General features: G+C 40.9%; 1 protein-coding gene across 12 annotated transcripts in view; it reads left to right on the plus strand.

Annotated features, from left to right (window-relative positions):
• Positions 1 to 14,656, plus strand: part of elmo1 (engulfment and cell motility 1 (ced-12 homolog, C. elegans)) — a 104,120-nt gene that overhangs the window by 27,655 nt on the left and 61,809 nt on the right. For all 12 annotated transcript variants that reach the window (XM_080484731.1, XM_080484728.1, XM_080484725.1 and 9 more), the window contains exon 2: positions 8,243 to 8,413. In XM_080484731.1, coding sequence (XP_080340857.1) covers positions 8,336 to 8,413 — 78 coding nt within the window. In that variant the 5' untranslated portion in view covers positions 8,243 to 8,335. The remainder of the gene's footprint in view (positions 1 to 8,242; positions 8,414 to 14,656) is intronic.

Raw genomic sequence — 14,656 nt, forward strand, 5'->3', positions numbered from 1 at the left:
GTTTTATGCCTGCATGCCTCATTTTTCCTTTGGCAACTTTTTTGTCTCTCCGTGCTCTATAAACGTCCCAGTGTTTTGATTATCTAGGTTTGCAGGATGCTGTCGCAGTATCTCTAATTGTTTCTGACTCACTTGTTTATCTCAGTTTGCTGGCTTGCTCTAACAGAGTATTTAGGCTCGGCTTGTACTGTGTTTAGTAACACAGTGCTTATTTTCCAACATGTAGAGATTCAGTTAACTGCACACATGGTCGGTGGGCACAGTTGTACGTGGCGCTGGTGTCAGCGCCACAGGCCGTCTCTTCTGCGACAGGTTGACTGTTGGTACCACCGTTTGACAGGATATCCGGTTTGCAGTGATGTTGAGAGAATGAGGTCGGGTTTGTGACAATGGGTGCACATCTGGCGAAGCAAAAGTTGCTCCGTCAGTCCGACTTTAAAACTTTGGACGATTTCTCTCCGAATTACTTGAACCAAAGTGTTAAAATGGTGCCTTACCTGATTGTTTTCTCTGTGCCTTGTTGGCATTTGTATTCCTTATGAATCTCTCGCAGCCTGGCACTTCCTCCTTTGGTTGACTCTTGCAGCCATATTTCTATTTCCTGACCCCTGCCTTTCCTCTTTCCTCTGGTCCTCTTCCTATATTTGATTGTAACTGTTTTGTCAGCAGTTTGTTCTCCAACAAGGGTTTTTTTTTTTCTCCTGTGGGCTGGATGTTGAGGGAGGAACTGAACATAACAGCATTTTTAAGATTCTTTCTTTCAATCCTCTGTCACGCGTTGAATTATTCTTTTATATTTACATCGCTTCTCAGTATAAAGGGAGAGAGGCATGACAGTAAACAAAATTGGCTTGGCTGGATGTTCTTTCCAAATGAGCAAATCTAGATTAAAAGATAGAAAAATGTTGAATAACTGGTATGATGGTGACTGCCTATTCAGAAAAAGTTCAAATTTTCCACTTTTCAAAGGTGTTTAATTGAAAGATTATTGAGTGGTAGACTTTTTTTTTGCAGGTATATATCCGGCTAGTGAAGGAGTGTGTGCACTGCGTGCATATATACACGCAAGAAATGTGTAATGTGATCTTCCTGTGGTGAGTCTTTGTGTAGGTGGTTGAAGGCGTCTCACTGACAATAACTCTGTCCTCTGCGGCATGTCGGTGGTCTTTTGTCTCAACTTGCAGATAAAAGGTTGTTCTCTTTTTGCACATACACACACACACACACACACACACACACACACACACACACGCTGGCCCCTGCAGCAAGGTGGGCCCTGTGTAGAAAGCATCAGATGAAGAGCTCGAAGGGTTTCTTTTGAAATCCACCCAGCACCTAAGCTAATGCAGACACACCCACTCTACAGCAAGGACACAGACGTCAGCATGTACTTTAATGCAGTGCTTACTCGGAAACATTGGCTATGATCATGCTCTTTCCCTAAAGATGCATGATGCCATCAAACATTATAGCGCGTGCACATTCAAAGCACAACGGAACCAAAGCGGCCAGATGTGAATGTATAAGAGGATTTTCTGCAGGCTAAGAACAAATATGTAGATTGCCAGGGTGACCCTGTTCTCGCTGCTTGGTTCATGGTGTTTGCAGGTAAAATGGGTTTTTCTATTTCAGGCGTGTTTCTTGTCCCATTTTGAATGTTGCTGTTGCTGACGACAACAGATTAGTGTGTTTGCAAAACCATCGTAAGTACCGTTTGGAACGCAGTCTACAGTGTGACATGGTGAGTGTGAGTCCATGTTTCTTAAGAAGCAGCTGGATGACAGATTATTCTCGGACCAGTTGTGAGCTTGGTCCAGCTGTCTTGGTGATCTGCTGTCAAGGCTGATATTCGTAATAATCACATCATTAAGGACACGTTCGTAAACTGTAAAGATGAGAGGAGATAAGGAGGGAAACGCTTTCAAGGATTCCAAATTATTTACTTGGGGACACTTCTGTAGTGAGTGTGGAGGTCATTACAGAACACTGACATCCGAACTAAAAAGAGCAGAGATACAGAAATGAACGCTCGCTACTGTATCGCTTGAGAACATTTATTTATTTATCTTCACATTAAAGTTCAATTGTGAATTTGTGATAACAGTCATACAAAAATAATGCCATCAGCCTTTAACACACATTAGCCAGAAGAGAAATACTGCACCAGAGAGGATTTCAGCAGATTTTCACAAAAGAAAGCACAAAATCTGAATTCTAAAGTTAAAAGGGGAAAAAATTTTTTAAATCTCCACACAATTTTGGGACATTTGCCTGTATTTTCCAGGAGGAGCCATTGTTATAAATAAGATGTTAAATTGCATTAACTATATATCAATAAATGTTCAACATTCTTAAGATTTGTAAAAAGATACTTTCCTATTTAATCATATTTATTTAAATGCACCCGTAGTATTTGATTTTGGCCTGTTTATCCCTTTTGTTAATGAGGGCTTCTGGAACCCTACAAATTGGACGTTCATCAGGACTGAGAGCTGCTTGGTCACACTGCCACCGCCTATAAAATCTGCTGCCTCTTGTTCTCGCACCTCATTAAGGTTCTCGCTAAAAGGTCCCTGGAGGAGCATTTCTCTGCCTGTTTTGACTTTGGCGAAAGTTTTCAGCTGACTGTCAGCCTCCTGTTATATGAAGGACACAAACACAGCAGGCTCATCTGGCGTATTTATTTTTTTAAATTGCTAATTGTTTATATCTCTGTTAAAGTGGTTCCTGGGCATAGTGGGGAAGGATAACCCTCCTCTCTTGTCTACCTGTTCCCTCTTCTGCCCAGTTATTTTTACTGCAGGGATGGATAACACTTTTATCCTCTTCATAAGTAAAGCCCAGCTCCCAGCTCTCACATTTCTACAGTAATATTCACCTGATTAACTCTAATGAGTTTTGGGATCTGTATGGAATAAAAAGACCTTTATGGTTTTGTACTTGAGTTGATTCCGCCATTGTAAGTAAGTAAGTAAATCATTTTATTTCAAACCTGGACACAATACAGCTTGCATAACAAATTGTAATTTGCCTTCATGGAATTTAACATTTGCTATTTTTATGGAGACTTATTTTTAAGATTTTTCCTCTGGGGTTAATAAGGCTGATTCTATTCTGTTCTATTTTTCAGTTTTTTAACTTCAGCTTTTCCTGTTATTTTTGCATCAAATGTGTTTCTTTTTCTGCTTTAACATACCACTTCTTCATCATTCTGTTTGTCTTCTTTGTCTTCCTGCCCAGCGGGCTTTTTTCTTCTTATTATTTTTTTTAAATCCTATGTTGTATTTGTTGCACCCTGTGGCTTAATGATATGCCCTCATGCCCTTTATTTGAATGTACTTTAAATTGTGCCTGCCTTTAATCTCTGTTACCTTTCACTCCCTTTCTCACTCCATTTCTTCTCATGTTACTTTGGATTTTTCACCTTGACCTTCCCCACCCTCCTCCTCCACTGATGATGTGACCCTCACATCACACGTCATGAATTATTGAGGTGAAACCCAGCACCGGCTAACAAATCACAGGGCTTTACTTCTCCTCCTGTCTGCTCTCCTCTTACCCTCTCCTGGTTTTGTTCCCTAATTTCGACCTCTGGCAGCGGATCAGATCACCAGTTTCTGTGGGTAACTCAAGATTTAGTTATTTTTTCCCCCCCCTCACTTTTCTGGATCTAATCCTGAGGAATTATGGTCTGTGTGCCCCAGCAGCACATGGCTCTCTGGTTTCAGCAGGTGGATGAGTATTTAAGGATAGATTAATTGCACTCATACACATTCATAGCTTACAATATCGGCCTGGAATGGGGCCCAGTCTGTCGTGGCTTGATGGCTTTGGCAGCGTGCTGTTGCTTACAGTACATTAGTGCAATTAAGCCAGTGGAATGACTGTGTCAGGAGAATTAAAAATTTTTAAAAAAGGAGCCTGTCTGTCATGACTTATGTTCATTTTGGGGAAATTCTGCATAAAATATCTTCTTAATATAGAGAGAGACTTTGCAGGGACGAGACGCGAGGTCGATGAAAGCTTGAAACATCGGATGTGGTGGGCCAAACAAATGAACAGTGCGAATGAGGAGTGTGAGGGAACGTCATGAAATCCTGATACTCTGATTGTTCTCTTGCAAATAAAAACACTGGAACGAGCCTCCGTGTTCCCGACAGCCTGCCTAACCCTCTGGCAGAGTGAAATACAAACACTCACTCACTCACAGTCAACCCAACCAGGTTGCAGCAAATCACCAGCTCTGACATGATGAGCTCTGACAGCAGCGAGCTCGATAACAAGGTTCCATTTACAGTGTGAAGAGGCTGTGACGAGATGCCATTTTGACATATTGGGAATTGATACACAGACCCTCAGGGGGTAGTAAATACTCATGACGACACAAATGAATATATGGAGACAAACACACACACACATGAAGAGAAGTGCCTTTTCTTTTTTTTTTTTTTTTTTCATGTCTCGCTGCCAAGAAGTTGTTCCCAGAAGCGATGTGTTTCGATTGTGGGGAAAAAGATGTTGGTCCAATGAGTCCTGAATCACTTTTAGCCCGGCTTGTGGTGTGTCGAACCGCTGTGTCTCCCAATTACGTCCAAGCTCGTTTTCAAGGGGGGGGGGGGTGTGTGCGTGCGTGCGTGCGCGTTTCCAATCAATAGTCCTCAAGGCCGTTCATCTTTGAGTCATCACTAGTTCTCGGAAGATGATGACAAGGTGCCCGGAATACACACCTCAAAATACTGAATTATGCACCTCTCTTTAGTGAGAATAGAAACAAAAGTAGATCCTCTGTCAGTGTGACAGGCTTGTGTTCTGATGGCTGCACTCCCACCAACATTCACTTTTACTTTATGACAACTTGTTTTTGGTCATTTTGCCTTCTTAGTTTATTAAAAAAGTAAGGAACATGTACATTCAACGCCCATCAGTGTTTGCTGTGTGAAAGACTGTTGACGTCTTCAACGTTTGGCTCCAGCAGTTTGATAAAGTGGTATAGAAGATGGATGGAATATTGATTCAAATATACCATAGCTGTTTTACGGTGTTTGATTCTTGCTTAGACTATTCTTGCTCTGTCAATAAGCTGTCATAACTAAAATGCCGTTGCTCTGTTGAATGTTGATGTAGTGGGAGAAAAAAAATGGTGAACCAGCTTTCTGTTTTGATTCTGTACAAGTCAGCATTAGCCACGCAGCGACTGCTTGTAGTTTGAAAAAGCAACTTTATTTAACATATTTTCTTTTTACCACTTTTAATGTTGTTTACCTATATGTTTATATCACATCTTTTAGGGTTTAATTGTTTTTTTGTTTTGTTTTTTCTTTCCCTCTCTGTCCTTGTGAAGCACTTTGGGCTTCATTTTATCAAACAAAAGGACTTTATTATGTATAGAGTTATTATAATAAAATAGAACAGACCTTGGCATTCATTAGTCACTATATTAACAACAGAAAATGTGATCAAATGACAAAATTAAGGCTTAAATGCATTGAGACCTTCATTGAATTTGAAAGACAATCTGCTGTCGTATGACTAAAGTGTCACCTTTCAGTGTTTTGTCTGTCTACAGCCAGTATTCGGAGGGAAATAATCTGTGCATAGATGACTAACAAGTTTTGTGTGTAGAATACAGCTCAGTGAATCATACAATCCCTAAGAATGTACAGCAAGACGTGTTTTTTTAGACATGGAGAAAACACAATCATGCTGCTGTTGCAGTTTTCTTTTTTTTTTTTAAACATTTATTTTCTGACGTGTTTGTTGTGTTTATCTCGAAGTTTCCATCTGTTTTCTCCTCTTGTTTCCCTCTCTGCACATGTCATTCTTCAGCTTTGTTTTTGAATTGAGGGCCAGAAGCGATATCTTTGCATAAGCGTATGGAAAGAGTGTGGTGGTGCAGGGGAACAGAAGGAGATAACACGCCTGTTTCCACCGAACCTCACTGAAGGCAAAAATGTCTCTGACAGTATTTAATGTACCTCACATAACCACTCAAATCTTCAATGAACATACTCGCCCTTATTTCAGTGTTGAATTCTCTGAGCGTGCGAGGGCAACAACTCATTTCGCGGAGTTGTGACAAACGTGACTTGAGTATGGTATGCAATTTGGAAAGAAAATGCATCCACATCTGAAGCTATTGATGCAGCAGCTGCCATGGCAACGGGCCCTTGAATAAAGGCTATGTGGATTATTATGGGGTGATTCACACGCAGCGGCCAGCCTCATTACATATACAGTCTTTAAATTGATACACGCGAAGATCAAAATGATAACATGCATGAAACTGACACTTCACTGTAACTGTTCCTCAGTAACACCAGATAGAACCAGGTTCTATCTGGTGTGTGTGTGTGTGTGTGTGTGTGTGTGTGTGTGTGTGTGTGTGTGTGTGTGTGTGTGTGTGTGTGTGTGTGTGTGTGTGTGTGTGTGTGTGTGTGTGTGTGTGTGTGTGTGTGTGTGTGTGTGTGTGTGTGTGTGTGTGTGTGTGTGTGTGTGTGTGTGTGTGTGTGTGTGTGTGTATAGTATTCTGCTCAATGGTGTTCTCCCAGGAATTAGCCCAAGCCGGTCTTTATGTATAATGGATCAAGATTAAATATGTAAACAGGCTCCTCCACCAGGAACTAGGATGATCCAGGCTTTCTAGACAGGCTGAGAGGGTAAATTATTGAAGCCCCTGTCAGTTAGTTTTGGGCATATCTATGCTACATTTCCCCCTCGATGACGGTGCACCAGTGGGTTTCTTTGGACCCCCTGCAAGCACAAAGAAGCGCCTGGGCTCTGCGCCATTCAGTTTTTTTTCCAAGTGGTTGTGATCTGGCTGGTTCTTTTTTCTTTTTTTTTACCTTGGGACCTAAGCTGGGCTGTTTTATTTTCCACCTCGGGACCTCAGACTGGCTTATCTGGGAAATCCACAGGGTTTCAGGTCAATTTGGCATCTTTGCTTCTCTGTCAGATATCGGGGATGTCTGTGGTGCCCTTCCAGGAGTCTTGTGCATAGGGACAGAAGCAAGCGAGGACTCATCCACAGCTGCAGGTTTAACGTTAAAGAACAAGAGGGGTGTCTGTCTGTGATTGGAACAACACACTCACACGTGCAGGCAAATTAAAAAAGACCAGTTAAACACAAACACGTATTATTGGGCTGAGCACCGACACATGCAATCACAACACAGAGTGCCAGACCGCTGGCATTCAAGAACAATACATTAATTCAATTTAAAGAAAAATACAGAAAAAAAATAAAATCTATGAGTCACGACTCTGGCCACAGAACAAAGCCATCTTATTTCAACATAATGTTTCTGTGCACAAGCATAATGAGTTAACATCCGAGATGTCCCGGGGACGTCACCGGAGCAATTTTCTCAGACCCGACAGCGCTCGTCCAGATGCACAGTGCATCTTTTTTAAACGTAGCGCTGCGCTCTCCATGGTGAGTAAACTGACCTTTATGTGTAAAATGAGAGGAAGACCCCCTGAAGCTAGTGGAATGTGGCATAGCAAGAAGCTCTGTTCCACTAACTTCTTTAACCTTTCACTTTCAAGTGCCACATAGTTGCTAATGTAGCTGAAGTTCATCTACAGGGCTGCTTATCTTTCGCTCCATCTGCAGTGCTTGTCTTCATACAAATGACTAGAATACAACCAGACCCTGTGAGACAAAAGTAGCTTTAAAAAACAAAAACAAGAAAAAATTTATATTTCTGTGACTTTCACACAGAAATAGATAATTACACTTGTGAGTAAACCTAACTGGGTGGTTGTAGTACTCTGTGTCAACAGCTCTAAATTGAATTAGTAAACCCAGTGATAATAAAGTGATCTCAGAGGACAGATTAAAAAATCTGTCTGCTTCAGTTTGTATTAGCGGGTGTTGGAAGTCGTACTCCGTATTGAAACAAGATCAAGTGCCAGTGAATGGTAGTCATTGCATTGTCGTTTTAAAGCCAAGTGTATTTTATTTAAATATCAGTATACGAGGAGTAATTTTACTAAATTCCGCTCAGCATCGCATGAAAGGGATTTTATTGATTGAACTGAATTATAATCCATTGCGCATCTCTGTACTCATCTCGTATTTATTTTTCAGCACTGACCTTGTTGACCTGTCTTTCCTTGGGCTTATACATTATTCTGTGGATTTTCAGGAAGCTGATGCAAGCAAACATGTCGGAAACCCCCAGCGCTGCTCTTCAACTAATGTGTCCTATTTTTATTTTTTTTTTTTTTTTGTGACCTACAGGTTTGGATGCGCCAGCTCCAGTAGTGGTGACGAAGGTGGTGTGAGGCAGGAACACTCACACCGAACCGCCCACCCCCATCTCCCCCGGCAGCCATGCCGCCGCCGGCAGACATCGTAAAGGTGGCCATTGAGTGGCCGGGGGCATTCCCCAAGCTCATGGAGATAGATCAGGTAGGTGCTCGAGCGCAGAGAAAACCACGGTCTTATTTTAAGAATACACTGCTTTCGTCTAAATCCTGCCGGACCAGGCGCATCAGGGAGTGGAGGAGGAAGGACGGATCACAGACAACAATATAAAGTTCTATGTATTATAATAATAATGATCATTAAAGGGATGATCAAAATGATAATAATCATAAATTGTTTGATAAAGCATGAAGGAAAATATATCCCAAGGGGATAACAGTATCCCCCGATCACCACATTTCTCACCGAAGCTCTCCTGCAACATAACCGACGAATAAAGCAGCCGCTTTGTCTCAGTGGTAAACTGCATGTTCTGACTGAACACAGGGCTGCACAGTAATCTGCTGTTGTATGTTTAATGAAGTCACTGAAATGTTTGGGGGGCGTCTGTGCCCGGTGGGGTTAGGCGGATGTGATCAGAGTATGATGCATTTTTGCCTTGTTCCTAACAATTATCCTGATTAGCCCGGGGGAGGTGCCCTTAACCAAAGATGTTTCGCGGCTAACACGGCCACAGCGTCGGCATCGCTTGAAAGACATTTCAGTGAATCCGATGTGGAGCGCTCCCCGATTTGGAAACATGACTAAGAAATGTTCATTAATTTGGACCAATGATCAGCCTTGTTTAAGACACTGGGGACAAAAACCATCCATCACATTAATGCACATGGCTTCTTACAGTTTTATGCTAAAAGATCAGAGCAACATAAAAAAAAAAAAACCTTGAAGAGGGAGACTTCTTTTTCTTCCCCCCCCCCCCCCCCCCCCCCCTTACTTCTGTCAATTTTTTCCAGACAAATGGGAGTTTAAATAATTAACTTATTTTTCTGCGTTGGATAACATTCACTCTCAGCAGTTGTCAGGTAAAGGACCTTTTGTCGCTGTGACACTGCAGTGTTATTCCTGTGTGTAGTTTCAGTTCTGCAGGACCAGCAGAGAGGAGCCTTTTCTCTGGTGGAATAATGAAGGGAATGGTGCAGTTTTCAGCAAGATCTCCCCCTTAATCTTAAATTTTTCTTTGATAAATGTCATGTTGACAGTTTACCCCCTTTGTAGAGCGTTCATTGAAATATCATGCCTTAGACATAGTTCACTACAGTAAAGACAGTACATATAAATACCCTTTTGTGCCATTTAACGATCATATTGTTGAGAACATTTCTTTCACCATTTTTAGCCATAAAAAGTCCCCAAAGTATTTTCTGGATTTCTGTTACTCATTGTCTCTATACTATTGAGCCCTACTGCCTTGCTGTGTAGTGGATCATTTGCAAATCAGGGCCATAAATATGATTTCAAGCATTGGCCTTGTGATTGAAATCATATTTCTGACATGGTTTTATTTGTACAATGTATTTCTCAAGAACAGTTTTTCAAAGTTTATTTATGGTATTTTCACTTTCAATGCATCATCCAGGTGAACTGAGACGACAAAAGAAATAGTTTAATCATGTAATGTATGGTTTTCTTCATTGTATCAAGCACTAATGTTATAAGTATAATAATATTAGTGCTTCATTGTATCAAGCACTAATATTATTATACTTATAACATTTTTATATAGTATATAACGCAATAGAGAATTTGATACTTTCTGCTCTTCAGACTGTATTTCATCTGAACAATATTGTGGTATTTGATTAAACGAGGCTTGTTTGCAGATTAACTACGAGGTAGTGGCATTTGAAATGTAACTGCGCTCCGCTCACATCCATTACGAGTCCACGCTGTAAAGGCCATGCTGTATGTCAGCAGATTGCCATGAAGTCTACCAAACACCAAAATGACATAGTAATACAATAATTAGCCCCAACAATGACTACCTCGCATTTTGAAGGGAGATGTCTAGTGTTGCATTGTGTAATCACACATACATTGTCAAATCTCTCTCTCTCTCTCTCTCTCTCTCTCTCTCTCTCTCTCTCTCTCTCTCTCTCCTCAATCTGCCTGTTTGTGTGAGTCACAAATGGGCTAATGATTGTACAACTCCTGACTCACCGTGGCAAATGAAGCTACAATTGCCCTCATTGATGGGTACACCACTGAATAAAGTATTGAACCTGGGTTTCACTTTTGCCACAAGGTGCTCTAACCACTTCAATGTCGATTTAAGGATGTAGTTTTTGTATTTAATGACACCCTCATCAGCTGCACCACCGCTATCTGAAGTGTAAATCGCCTGGAGCTTTAGTCTTGTCTGTCTTTTGTCTCTGCGTCTTTAAGCCTCCTCTCCTCTTTTATTCCCCCTCCTCCGCTCTTCTGTAATTCTCTTATCCCTCCCTGTCATCTTCTTCTTGTTCCACCTATCTTTTGCCGCCTCCTCCTTGTCCTTCTTTGCTTTCGCTCTCGCCGCTCCCTCCCCCCCCCCCACACACTCCTCCTCTTCCCCTTGTTTTGTTTGTAACTGTGAAACTTGCGTTGTGCCTCTTCCTCTTACGTCCCCCACTATCAACCCCCACCTCGTCTTCCTCCCTCTGCATCTGGGCTGTACAATAGGCCCTGCAGCGGCATATGGCTGTCTGACTCATGCGACGGGGAGCGGGCTTCTGCTGATGTCTTGAGACCCACGGAAAGTGTGTGTGTGTGTGTGTTTTTTTTTTGTTTGTTTTCATGGGTACAATTGTGCCTCAGTGAAATTGTGTGTGGGTGTGTTGGTGTGGCAACATGCATGCTTGTTACTATGTGTGTGAGTGTGAGTGTGTGTGTGTGTGTGTGTGTGCGTGCGCGCATGCACGCTATCCATCCATGTGTTCGGGGTTTTGTGTTTATTTCTGTTTTGTTTTTTTAGTCTGAATCTGTAATACGCCACTGTGTTGTCTGAGTTTGAGAGTGTGTTCAGGGTACAGCTGCCTCAGAGTGTGTGTGTGTGTGTGTGTGTGTGTGTGTGTGTGTGTGTGTGTGTGTGTGTGTGTGTGTGTGTGTGTGTGTGTGTGTGTGTGTGTGTGTGTGTGTGTGTGTGTGTGTGTGTGTGTGTGTGTGTGTGTGTGTGTGTGTGTGTGTGTGTGTGTGTGTGTGTGTGTGTGTGTGTGTGTGTGTGTGTGTGTGTGTGTGTGTGTGCACAAATCACACAGTGTATTCCGTATCGCTTCTAATATCTTCAGTCCCCCATAGGCACGAAAGTCCAATGTTTCTGTAGGAATGCTGATATTTTGGTACAAGTGCATGAAGGGTTTTATAGCTACTGTTTGTCAGAAATGCCAAAGAGAGAGGTGGTGATGGATTTCTGGAGGGATGAGGGAAATGTTTGCAGAAAGAAAAGGAAGCTTTTTTTTTAGTTGAAGAGCCGAAGTGAGACAAGTCATTATGGCCTGCTGTTATGCTGCAGGCATCTTTATACTTTGATTTCCTTCAGTTGCTGCAGGGATCTCAAACCAATGAAGACATTGAACTCGTATCAAGATCTTCTTCATATTAACTTCAAATATTAGACAACAAGTACAACCGTGATTTGAAATGACTGTTTTATAGTATGTATCCTCAATGAATATGAAGGCTATGCTATCCACTATACCTCTTTTCGATAAGTAAACCAGCAAGAAGCTTTGATTTCCAAGAAATGCGGTCCTATACATGAATTATTACAGTATTGCTGTAGGAGTTTTTTTTTCAAATGTATTATAAAAAGTCTTAATGTATCAGATTAAATGTCATTTAATACACTCGCCACAAGTTCTTACATTATTAGCTTTATTACATCTGAGATGGCCAAAGTTGTTACACCATTAGCAGATATTATGTTGTTGGCCATCATTACATTATTGGATTTTACAAGGCGTTCTGGTAAATTACACCACAAAATGTTGTTTGTTTTGCATTGAAAAAGTCTTCACTGGTTATTTGAATTAAATCAATTTGTCAAAAAGTGCAGCGTATGCTTTAAACTTTCTGATTCTGAACTGAAAACTACACTTACAGCCACTTTATTCGGTACACCTTGCCCTACCTGGTAGGAACTGCTTACTGGAAACGTTTCTCCCAGATTTTGGTCCATATTGACAAAATGGCATCAGACATTCATGTACTACGGTGTGAATTTCCTGTTCTTCCATTTGCTGAAGGTGCTCTTTGAGTTATGCGATCTGATCTCTGAGGATGATGATGATCGTCATCATCATTTGATGACATGATGTGTTCTTCTGCTGGAAGTAGCCATCAGAAGATGGGTACACTGTGGTCATAAAGGAATAGACATGGTCAGCAACAACACTCAGGTACTCGGTTTATACTAACGTACCCCAAGTGTGTTAAAAGAAATACCTGTTTTCCCGCACCGTTACAGCACCAGCCTGAACCGTTGATACAAGGCAGGATGGATCCATGCATTTTTGTTGTACATGCCAGATCCACACCAAAGTTTGTCTAAATATTCTTATTGACTTAACTTTGTACTTTACTAATGTTGAATTCCTCAATCTAAAATGATATACCTACAGCAAGCTCTGTATAGGCAAGGGGATCTGGCATAAAAATAGATATTTATGGACAATATGAATATAGACAATAAGTTAAAGACCTGTCTGTGACACATTTCACCAAATATTTATTACACCTAAGTATTTAAAATGTCAAATTACAAGCATATGAGAGAGTTTAGTGAATTCTGCTGAAGCACGTTTAGGTGCGAGCGATTGATCACTGGCAATACAACGCAAATGATCCTGGACAATTGTCTACCTGGTGTGCTGCCTGGAACAGAAAGGGGCCAAATGTGGTCGATGAATATGAAAACCTAAATTAGTATAATTTGTTATTGTTGCTTTTAAATTTCACGCTCACGTTTGTGCGCCGTTCGATGTTATCCCTGTTAAAGCTGCAAGTCAATGAGCGCACATGCCGTGAAAGTAGCCTGGGTTTTAATCGTCGCATTTTATTAGATTGTGCGTTGCAGCGATGCGTTTCACCTTCGCGCAAGGTGAATACCACTCGTGTGTCGGGTGGGAGACTCGTTGGACGACAGTAAGAGCAGGTAATGGCTGAAGTGGAATGCGGGTAATAGAAAGAGAAAGATGTGGCGAGGCTGCAGAGAAATAAGATAAGGAAAGGCGGAGGTGGTTTTTCTTCTGGAGAAATAAAGGGCTGCAGAAGCCTCCGGGTAATAAAATAATAATACAGAACAGGCGACTGGAAACATCCATTTCTTGTTTTCTCTTCGTGAAGAGGAACTTTGTTTTGTTTTCTGATTCCAGCCACACTGAATTTTATATGTGGAAACTTGTGTTTTGCTGGGATTTCTTCAAGTTTAACTTTTTTGTCTTCTTTTTTTTCTGTCAAAAAGGTGGCGTAAAAGTACCTGCTCATGTTGTATTGCATGTGATGAAATATCAGCGCAAATGTATAACTTTATTAATAATACAATTCCAATTTGCAACCAGCTTTGATCATGTATTAAAGAGAGATTCGCTCCGAGCCTCACACAAGTGGCTTAAATTTTTAAAGATATTTCCGAAGCGTCACCGTTTCTTTGATCGTTGAGAATAGTAATAGTTTCCTGCTAAAAGAACGAGAGAACTGAGCAATATGCAACTCTTAAAGTGTGTGACCTGGTAATTCAAATAGAGTTTGAGTTCTTGCAGACTTACCTCATAGCTTTTATTTTATTTTAATTTTTTTTTCTCTCATCAAAACTTTGCCATCAAAGAAGAAATTTCACACCAGGTTTGCTTGTGACATTGTTTTAGTCTTATTAGACTTTAACCTAATTCCAATGGTTGTTATTAGTGTTTGCGGTTGGACGCTTCAGTAGCTTCAGTTTACCTGCGTAAGGAATTTACATTCAAACACTAAAGTGTGTGACATTTGTTTTGATAAATGAGTGGAGTTGTAAAGCAAAATGCATCACCATCAATTATGAAGATTAAAAGCTTCCACTTTAAATTGAAATTTGGGGCATGTCATTTTAAAAGTAATAAAATGGACAGCATGCATATTGCATCAAGTAGTGCAGTTTTAATCGATTATTATTGTCTTAATGCCCGTTAACTCTAATGTTAAAGACATTCAAATATTGACTTTTATTGTTTCTGTCTTAATGTTGCTTCTCAAATTACTTTATTAATGTCTCTCAAATGAATGACCTAAGCTGATGCTTTGATTTGCCAAGTTTTGTGCAAATTCAACGACCGGTGTGTTTGTATGTATTATATGTATTCAGTGTTGGTCCTGCAGCATACTTGAATAATAGAAAGCTTGAGAATGGCAGCGGTGACAAGCAGATATCTACTAAGGCAA

Source organism: Lipophrys pholis (genome assembly GCF_963383615.2).
Source record: "Lipophrys pholis genome assembly, chromosome: 17".
In the NCBI taxonomy this organism is placed as follows: domain Eukaryota; kingdom Metazoa; phylum Chordata; class Actinopteri; order Blenniiformes; family Blenniidae; genus Lipophrys; species Lipophrys pholis.